This window comes from Vigna unguiculata, chromosome 9 (assembly GCF_004118075.2).
Source record: "Vigna unguiculata cultivar IT97K-499-35 chromosome 9, ASM411807v1, whole genome shotgun sequence".
Taxonomy (NCBI): domain Eukaryota; kingdom Viridiplantae; phylum Streptophyta; class Magnoliopsida; order Fabales; family Fabaceae; genus Vigna; species Vigna unguiculata.
In genome coordinates this window covers 10,583,489-10,593,931 of record NC_040287.1, presented here as the reverse complement: position 1 = coordinate 10,593,931, position 10,443 = coordinate 10,583,489, and the positions used below count along the sequence as shown (strand labels likewise).

General features: G+C 41.5%; 2 protein-coding genes across 2 annotated transcripts; one reads left to right on the top strand and one right to left on the bottom strand.

Annotated features, from left to right (window-relative positions):
* The first annotated feature begins 457 nt into the window (after positions 1-457).
* LOC114196286 (polygalacturonase inhibitor-like) lies at positions 458-1,748 on the top strand. Its single transcript, XM_028086884.1, has one exon. The coding sequence runs from the start codon at positions 519-521 to the stop codon at positions 1,527-1,529; it is 1,011 nt and encodes a 336-aa protein (XP_027942685.1). The 5' UTR covers positions 458-518; the 3' UTR covers positions 1,530-1,748.
* A 5,033-nt stretch (positions 1,749-6,781) lies between these two features.
* On the bottom strand, positions 6,782-8,169 carry LOC114163439. Its single transcript, XM_028047750.1, has 2 exons — positions 8,092-8,169; positions 6,782-7,120 (listed from the first exon to the last, which is right to left on the bottom strand). The coding sequence occupies exons 1-2, from the start codon at positions 8,167-8,169 to the stop codon at positions 6,782-6,784; spliced, it is 417 nt and encodes a 138-aa protein (XP_027903551.1).
* Positions 8,170-10,443: the final 2,274 nt, after the last annotated feature.

The following is a 10,443-nucleotide window of genomic DNA, read 5'->3' as shown; positions in this document are numbered from 1 at the left end:
TATTTATTAAATTTTTTAAAATTAACGGTTATTTTTGTCTATTTTTTATAAAATTATTTATCTTTTTTTTATCAACAATTATTCTCTCTATTCATTTCATTTTATTTTTAATAAATATATATTTATTTTATATATTAATTTAATAAAATTACACTATTATCATTTATAATATAATATTATTTATATTTAAAAAATACAGAATAACTTCGGTTGTTTAAGCTGGTATTAATAATGAATATTTTGTTATAATTCATTATTTGTCGCTGTTTTTTTACCGTTTTTGTGTATCTGCCAGCACCGAAAAGGAAAAAGGTGTAAATTACGGGTACTATTTGGGTAGGCACACCACTTGAGTAATTTTGACTTGTGATTGGGTAGCACCGGATATTATTTCCAACGTGGAAAACGTGAAATGTCGCAAGGGCTATGAACCGTGGCATTGTTCTTTAAAATGAGAGGAATGAGAAGTGTGGAAGTACCTCTGGAACACAACTTGTGACTTCCCATTCATAAGCAAAATGAGAAGCTTGTTAATGATGTTGGGACTATGCGTCCTAATGTTGTCCCCATTTCCAGTTGCATTATCGGAGCTGTGCCACCCACAAGACAAGAAGGCGCTCCTCCGCTTCAAAAGGGAACTCAACAACCCTTATTTCCTAGCCTCTTGGGACCCAAAAGAGGATTGCTGCGGCTGGTACTGTGTCAAGTGTGACGACAGAAATAACCGCATCTTCACAATATTTCTAAGATCCGATCAGCCAGACCCGAATGTCACCGGACAAATACCACCCTCTGTGGGTGACCTCCCTTACCTCCGGGGCCTCAGCCTCCACAACCTCCCCAACCTCGTCGGCCCAATTCAGCCCACCCTCGCCAAACTCCCCAGACTAACAGATATCTCTATCTCCAATACTGGTATCTCAGGCCCCATACCTGAATTTCTGGCCCAGATTAAGACCCTCGAGTATATCGAACTTTCCTCTAACAAACTCTCGGGCTCCATTCCCAGCTCACTTTCCCAACTGCCTAATCTCATCACTCTACGGCTGGACAGGAACAAATTGACGGGCCCAATCCCGGCCTCTTTTGGATCCTTCAAGAAGCCCGGGCTAGATCTCATTCTCTCTCACAACCAGCTTTCCGGGCCCATTCCCGCTTCCTTGGGCAACCTAGACCTAGAGAGGATAGACTTGTCAGGGAACAACTTTTTAGGCGATGCTTCATTTCTTTTCGGGAGCAAGAAAAATACTGAGCTAGTTGACCTTTCCAGGAATGCCTTCTCCTTTGATCTCTCTCGTTTGACGTTTCCCAAGCAAACCTTAACTTGGTTGGATATCAGTCACAATAACATTTATGGCAGCATTCCAACGGGGCTTACCCAAGTGCGATATTTTCAGCAATTGAACTTCAGTTATAATCCTGGCTTGAAGGGCCAAATACCGCAGGGTGGGAGATTGCAAACATTCGATAAATATTCCTATTTTCACACTCACTTGTGTGGCTCTCCACTTCCGCCTTGCACCAAATAGATTAACAGATTTCTTCCGCTTTCAATTAAATAAGTTTTCCGTTTTCCCACTAAGTTGTGTGTCTCTCTACTTCCGCCCTGCGCCAGTAAGATTATGTAAGGGGTTCGTTCAAGTTTGAATTAAATAAGTTTTCTATTTGCGGACTCAGACTTCAAGTTTCTGTTCGAGGATATACGATGGTGTTTAGTGTTGAGAAATAAAACTATGTTTCTCCTAGTATTTTTATTTGTGTCACAGTAAGATTGTTCGATAGAAGATATTTATAGTTAATAGTTATAATCACTAGTTTTATGGAAAGGTTAGAAGCTCAAAACAAGGGAAAGAAAATAAAGGGAGAGGTCAATCGGAAAAGAAAATGTATGGAATGATTTTGCTGTAGTATTGTCGGTGAGTGAAGAGTGACAATGATTCTGCTGGGTAAGCATCATTGACCATGTTTTGAGCGGACTTGTATAATTCCTGTCACTTTAAAAGAGTATCTCTCTTAAAAATAAATGTTGTCTTAAGTTCATTATTTCTTTACTAACCAAAAAGCAAGTCAAACCGGACTAATTCACATTCTTTAACCACAACCCTGATGAGTTAACATTATTAATGTGGTGTCAAGCTAACCAAACTTAACACCTTAATATGACTAGTAACTTTATGGACTAGTTCAAAATGAAAGTGACAATAGTCATATGGTAATATTTCGTTCATATACCAAAAGGACTAATGATCAGGCCTTTATATCTCAAGGAATAAAAAGTCCATGTGTAATGTAATAACATAATTAAATGAAACATTAATAATAAAAGGCAAAGTCATGGAGTATAAACATTACTTCTTACAATTATCCAAGAATACTTAGAATGAAAAACTAAAACACATCACAATGTCAATAACAAGACAAAGAAATAGATCGACAGTATTCAAAATAAATGCTCAAGGAGCAAGACAATACATGGGCTACAACCCTAAAAAGAAATTCGGGAAAACGGAATCAGATCCAAGACGAACTAAGCAGCGAAATCTTTATCACCCTGATGACCATGGGGAGTCCTCGCATATACTCACATCAATAAATTGATGATCATCGCAAAAGGAGAAAAATCACACATAGAACATACAATCAAGAAGAAAGGGTAAGCTAGAATAGAAAATGATTTATCATACAATTTCATATAATTTTATAGCCAAAGATACATATATCAACCACGCATCCAATGACCAGCAAACAAGACACTAAGACTCAAGACACGATTATCCGAATACATATAATCATTCGAATTCACTGGATGCTTGCACTTTTGGTGGCCTCTACTGCTCTGCAGAGCCAATTGCCAATGGGTTTCACCCTACCACTCATAAGGTTAACCTTCAAACATCTAAGGCCATTATCTTGCCAAAGACTAGGACCTCCTACTACTCTCACCATTCGAGTCAGTACGCTCTACGTAAAACTAACTAACTTTTTAAAGTGTCAGGATACAATCCTTACTTGAATCCTTACTAAATTATATAATTGGGCACTACCACGAAATTTCGTAGAATAATGTCCTAATCACGAAGCACCACCATGAGCTCCCACTAACTGGGGTCATGGAATTACATCCTGACCATGAGGCACCACCATGCAACCATCGTGGAATTACGTCCTAACCAATGAGGCACCACCACTAAACTTTCGTGGAATTACGTCCTGACCAATGAGGCACCACCATGAGATCTCACCTAGAGATTCACAGAATTACGTCCTAAACCACACCAAAATCATGTCTCACCAACCAAGCATAAAGTTATCATGCATACCATGTCTCATGTAATCATTCAACCAATTAACCAACCAATTCATACTTTCCATTTCATGTTCAACACGGCAACATATCATCCCCATTTAATCTCATGAAATATACATGGCATCGTACATTAGGCTTTTATGGTAAAACGTCCCATCAGGCGAGCAAGCAACCATATTAGAGAACCAAATAGAACTAGAGCACAAACATGTCCCAAACTCGCTCAGGCTAGAAGACCTTGCTTAGGCGAGAGAGGTTCTCTCGCTTAGGCGAGCCCTTCTCGCATAGGCGAGAGCTTAAACAAGGAACAGTGGCTTCTGTGATTTCTTGTTTAGGCGAGACCTCCTCGCTTGAGCGAGATTACCCCTCGCTCAAAACGAAGGTTCGTCGCTTAAGCGATAGTTCAAGCAGAAAACCTGGGTGAGTTGCTGCTAATCTCGCCTAGGTGAGGTACGCTCACTTGGGCTAGAAAACCAATACCTACCATTGTTCTCGCGTGCAACAATCAAGCATTTGCAAACCACAACACATTCATCCATAATCCAAGCAATCACAGCAACACCTAAGCATATCAAACACGAAAATAAATCTAAACAAGCAGATATAAAGCAAATACAAAAAACCCTAGCTTCCCTTACCTTCTAGAAAGTTGTTATGACTGGTTTGGCACGAGTAGAAAAGACACCCAACTCTTAGAAAAAATTCGCAAGCTATAAATAGTAACACTAGAACAACACTAGATTACCCGGAGGAACCCTAGTTGGGACCACAAAAACAAAGCTTAGAACGAAGAAAGTACGGTTCAAGAACTAACTTTTGTGAGACGGGAGTGAGCTTTGAGCTAGCGTGACCAAGAAGGGGGCCAAACCCTAGCAGAGCTTCTGTTGAAAGGAAAAGAATGTGTTTGAGAAATTGTTTTTCTGAAATTGATTAGGAAATGAGAGTGTTAGGTTGGTTTAGGGGCTTTGGACATCCCATGGGTCAGCCTTAGGCCCAACTAATTAGGGTGGGCCCTTAAGATTAGGGTCGAAATTAAAGTGGGCCTTACATTCTCCCCAACAACAAAAATTTTTAACCTTGAAAATGAAAACTTACCAGGAAAACAGATGCAAATGTGACTTCCTCATATCCTCCTCTAACTCCCAAGTAGAGTCACCTGTTCTCCGACCCCAAATGACCTTGACAAGACTAACTGGTTTTCCACGACGTTCCTCTACTCGGCTATCCTCCAAAGCAACGGGTGGTACTTCCATAGTAAGATCCTCCCTGATCTGCACATCCTCTACTTCCAACACATGAGATGGGTCAAAGACGTACTTCCTCAACTACGAGACATAGAATACTGGATGAAGATTAACTAACTAAGGATGCTTCCTACTCTAGTGGTTCGGGTCACCCTCAAGAACACGTGATCTCCAGTCACGAATTCCAAGGGTCTTCTCTTACGGTCTGCATAAGCCTTCTGTCTACTCTAAGAGACATACATCCTGACTCTCACCATTCTCACCTTCTTTGTAGTCTGTTCCAATAATTCTAGTCCAACTAGCACTGTTTCCCAAAGCTTGCTACCCAAAGCACTCTGTAGCATCTGCCAAAATCGCGAAGTGAACAGTGGATCTCTATATGAAACTATACTCGAAGGTACCCCATGCAACCTCACAATCTATTTAATGTACAATTGGGCCAACTTGGCCATAAACATCCTCAAATTCATTGTTAAGAAATGAGCACTCTTGGTCAATCGGTCCACTACAACCCAGATCGAATCATGACCTCTAAAGGTTCGTGGCAAATGGGTCACAAAGTCCATAGCTATGCTATCCCATTTCCACATCGATATGTCCAAAGGCTGTAGAATTCCATTGGGTCTCTAATGCTCTACCCGTGCCTTTTGACATGTCAAACAAGATGATACAAACTGTACAACATCCTTCTTCATACCCTGCCACTAGAAGGTTTCCTTGAGATCCTGGTACATCTTAGTCATGCCAGGGTGCAAACTAAGACGACTCTTATGCCCTTCCTCAATGATTAACCTTTTCACTTCAGCATCGTCAAGTACACACACTCTATCTTGGAATCTTTGTACACCATCACTACCCAAGGCGAAATTCTTCGCTTCATATAACCCAAGTTGTTCTCTCACTCCTGCTAGACTAGCAACCGCTAGCTGCCTTTCTTTGACTAAGTCTAAGAAGTCACTAGATATAGTAAGAGTACTACATCTAATGAACTCAGATCCCAACTCAACTTGCAGCTTCATATTTGTGAATTTCTCTAGTAGCTCCACCTCCTTGATCATAAGTTGTGCAATATGCATTGTCTTCCTACTTAAGGCATCTGCTACCACATTTACCTTTCCCGGATGATATAGCAGTTCAAAATCATAGTCCTTCAGGAATTCCATCCACCTCCTTTGTCTCATGTTTAGCTCCTTCTGGTCAAACAGGTACTTGAGACTTTTGTGATCACTAAACACACGAAACTGGGCACCATAAAGATAGTGTCTCCAGACCTTCAAGGCAAACACTATAGCTGCAAACTCCAGGTCATGAGTGGGGTAGTTTCTCTCATGCACCTTAAGTTGCCTCGAAGCATATGTCACCGCCTTCTTCTCTTGCATCACCACACAACCAAGCCCTAGATGAGAGGCATCACAGTAAACCTCAAAAGGTCTACCAACATCAGGGATAACCAATTTGGGAGCACTTGTCAACCTTTGCTTAAGCTCTTGAATGCTTCCCTCACATTTACCCGTCCAAGTGAAAGGTTGGTCTTTTCGAGTAAGTTGTGTTAGAGGCGCCACTATCTTGGAGAATCCTTCTATGAATCTCCTATAGTAGCCAACTAAACCCACGAAACTCTTGATCTCTGTCGTTGACTTGGGAATTTTCCACTTAACCACTGCCTTCACTTCCACCGGATACATCGCTTGCTCTTTGCAGATATTACATGTCCCAAGAATTGTACTTCATCCATCCAGAATTCACACTTGGACTGTTTAGCATACAACTGCTTCTCCCTCAAAATACCAAGTACTAATCTCAGGTGATTGACATGTTCCTCCTGAGTCCTTGAATAGATGAGTATGTCGTCTATGAAGACTACAACAAACTTATCCAAGAATGACCTGAAGATCTGATTCATATAATCCATAAACACAGTTGGAGCATTGGTCATACCAAAAGGCATAACCACCTACTCGTAGTGTTCATATCGAAATCTAAAGGTTGTCTTCTGTACATCATCTACCTTTACCAAGATCTGGTGATACCGCGATCGTAGATATATCTTGGAAAACACCGACGCTCCATGCAACTGATCCATCAGATCATCTATCCTCGGAAGGGGGTACTTGTTCTTGATGGTCATCTTGTTCAACTGCCTGTAGTCCACACACAGGCGTGAACTCCCATCCTTTTTCTTCACCAACAACATTGATGCTCCCCATGACGAAGTATTGGGTCGAATGAACTATTTTCCCAATAGCTCTTCAATTTGATTCTTGAGCTCTACCAGTTCTGCCGGACCCAAACGATATGAAGCCATCGACATTGGACCAGTTCTTGGCACTAGGTCAATAGAGAATTCCACCTCTCTACTAGAAGGTAACCCTGGTACTTCCTTCGGGAACACATCCTCAAACTCATGCACCACAGGTATAACTGACGTCTTTTCCTCCTTCTCCACATTTAGATGCGTAAAGATTATGAAGCACTGCGCGCCAGCTTGAATCTCTTTCATGACCCCTTGAGATGATAACAACTCTGGCTCCTCTGAGTTGGGGAACAACAACTTTTTTCTCTCGGCAATCTATAAGAATACGATTGGCAGAGAGTCAATCCATCTCCAAGATCACCTTCAACTCTTGTAGTGGTAGGCATATCAAATTCACTTTATATATGCGCCCCTCTACCTCGAATGGACATCTAGCACACAAGGACGATGTCCTGACCATACCTGACGTCGGAGTAGATACCACAAGATCACATTGCAGGTCAAACACAAACAAACCTAACTTTTTCACACAAGAATCTGACACAAAAGACTGTGTTGCTCCAAAGTCATACAACACAACATTCCATTCCAACCATCACACAACAACCTATAACCAGGTTACTTGAGCCTGCTACCTCTGCTTCTATCATCGCACACACCCGATCTGCTGCCTGAGGCATATTGCCTCCTCTCCTTTGTTGATTCTATGCAGGAGTATGAACTAGTGGTCGCGCCATCGCCCTCGCAAGAGTGGGGCAATCCTTGCCAAAGTGGCCTTTCTTACCACAATTGTTACATCTTCTGAAGCCTTCCAATTGAGGGCACACACTCCTTAAGTGCGGTCTTCCACACCGAAAGCACTACACTCTGTCCACACCAACCCTTTGCTGCTATGGACATTAAGCTTTCACATCAACCTTCATCTTCTCCACAACTTTGGCCTTCTCCACCAAGGCTACAAAATCCTTGATGGATAGTGGGGCTACCATCAAACGAATGTCTCCATGGAGAACGTTTTCGAACTTCCTGCATCGCCACTACTTATCGAGTGACATGGTGTAGAAGCGGCTAAGGTGCTTGAACTTCTCTGCATACTCAGCCATAGACTTGTTCCCTTAAGTCAGTTGGAGGAATTCCACCTCTTTTGCATATCTGACGTTGTCTGGAAAATACTCGGAGAGGAACTTCCCCCTGAACGCCTCTCACATGACTAGCTCCTCTATTTCTTCCATGATGGATTGCATGCTGATCCACTAGTGCTCGACTTCTCCCGTGAGCATGTATACAACAAAAGCCAATATATTCTCCGCAATGCACATCTTGGCATCAAAAATTCGCTCCATGTCCTTTAACCACTGGTCCATAGCATCAGGGCTAGTTTTGCCATTAAATTTCACTAGGTGGTGCTTTAAAAAGTCCTCCAGACTCCATTCCCTGGGTGGAGGTCATGGTTCAGGGTCGTGGACAGGGGCAGCTGTCCTGTTCTCCTCCAATTGGTGGAAGGCCTCTATGTGTTGTCTGTGAGCATCCTCAACAACCACTCTTGCAGCCTCCATCTACTGCATCACCAATTGCTGCTGCTCCAAAGATGTTATTAGGCGCTGCATCGATGCCTCATGTTGTTGCATCATGGCATTACTATGCTGAGTCAGAGTTGCCACCAAACCTTCTATCGCCCAGGCGATGTCTGGTGCGTCACCCTGAGAAGATTGAGGATTTCTACGAGGAGCTGCCATGTCACTTGCACACTGGAAAACCATTAGTCAGACATTGATTAGACATGAACTTAGCTGATAACACTCAGAAGACACGATGAAAGCTAAGCAGTCACACAAGTCCACAGAGTCTAAGGAAAGACCGCTTTAATACCATAAATGTAAGATCCCATTTAAGTAATAACATAATTAAATGAAGGCTTAATTATTGTTTTAGTCCTCGAATTTGTTCTGAAGTCTCAAAAAGGTCCTCTAAATATTCGGAGTCTCAATTTAGTCCTCTAATTGTCATAAGTGAATCAATTTGGTCCCCAAAATTAACACCGTTAAAAATCGTAACAGAACAGTGACAAGGCATAATGACTGTGTATGAGTTTTAGTGACGTGGCCCGTATCAATCAATTGTAGTGTGCAAGGAGAGAAGTGTTCGAAGATCATCGTGGAAACGCTAAGCTAGGGTTCGATTGGGTTCGATTTTCGTTGTGATTGGCACTGCATCAGATGAAATTTGGACATTGTGATCGACGACATTCAACAATCCAGGTGAGCTTCCAATTTTTTCGAAATCAATTTTAGGGTTTTTTGTTATTTGCGTTGAATATGATTTTGGGGGATTTGGGTTTGTTTTTGAGTTTGATTCTCGTATATAGTTTTTGAGTTTGGTTTACTGAGTAGAATGGTTTTCTGATTTTGATGGTTGTATTGTCCTACCATTGTGGTTCCTTTTTCTGTAATTTGTGGTCCCCTTCGAAACGGGGTTTAGTTTTTTGTAGTTTGTGGTCCCCCTTCGAAATGGGGTTTGATTTTCTGTCGATTTATCGGTGGTTTGTTTGGTAATAAAAATATGTGGTTTTGGGTATGTGGACATTTCACAGCTTTGATGGATGACGAGAAGTTTGAAGTGGTTATCCACCATGGAGGGCACTTCGTGAACGAGGGTGGAGTTAAATATGTTAATGGACAACTTAGTGTTTTGTCGTGTGATGAAGATAGATGGTCCTACTTTGAGGTGTTATCAATACTGCGAGAGATGGGTTATATTAATGTCAAAGATTTGTGCTATTCTGTTGGAGGTTGTGTAGTGTTGGAGGAAAGGTTACAACATTTCATTGATGACGTTGGTGCACTCCATATGGTCAGCATCGCGAAGCAACATGGTTCAGTTCATATGTTTGTAATTCATTCAATTTGTGAACCAGAGGTAGTACAGATGCTAGAATATTTTTCAGCTGGGAAGAATGTCACTGTGCCTGAAATTGTACCAGACCAAGTTGAACCTGAATTTGGTGAGGTTGAGGTTGATGTGCAGTGTGATGGTGCAGAACAAGTCCAACCTGAAAGTGGTGAGGTTGAGGGAGAGGTCCATGTTCAGGGTGAGGCTGAAGTACATGTCCAGAATGAGAGTCTTGAAGTTGATAATGAGTTCCAAAATGAGACACATAATGAGGGGGTGCAAGAGCAAAATGCGGAAGAAGTTCAGGTGGAGGATGAAGATAGTGATGGTTTAATTGATGTGGATATAGATTGTGACCCAGGTGTTGGTGGATCACATTGGACTTCCACTAGGTCAAGGAAAAAAATTAATCACAATCAAAAAAGTAATGAAATGAAGAAACATGCTAGAGGGTTGTCTGATAATGAATGGGAATCAGATGAGTTGGTAAGTAATGAAGGCAGTGATTCCAGCAGTGGTGATGAAGATACATGTGGAAGTTTTCCCACTTTTTGTATGCTGAAAAGTATGGCTGAATATGAATGGCAAGTTAGGACATATTTCGTTAACAAGGAAGAATTTATAGAAGCCATAAGAACTTATGGGTTGCAAAGCGGGAGAAATTTGAAATTTGAGAAGAATGACAAAAAAAGAGTAAGGGTGGTATGTTTGGGTGCAAGAGGAAAGTGTGTATGGATTTCTTATTGTGC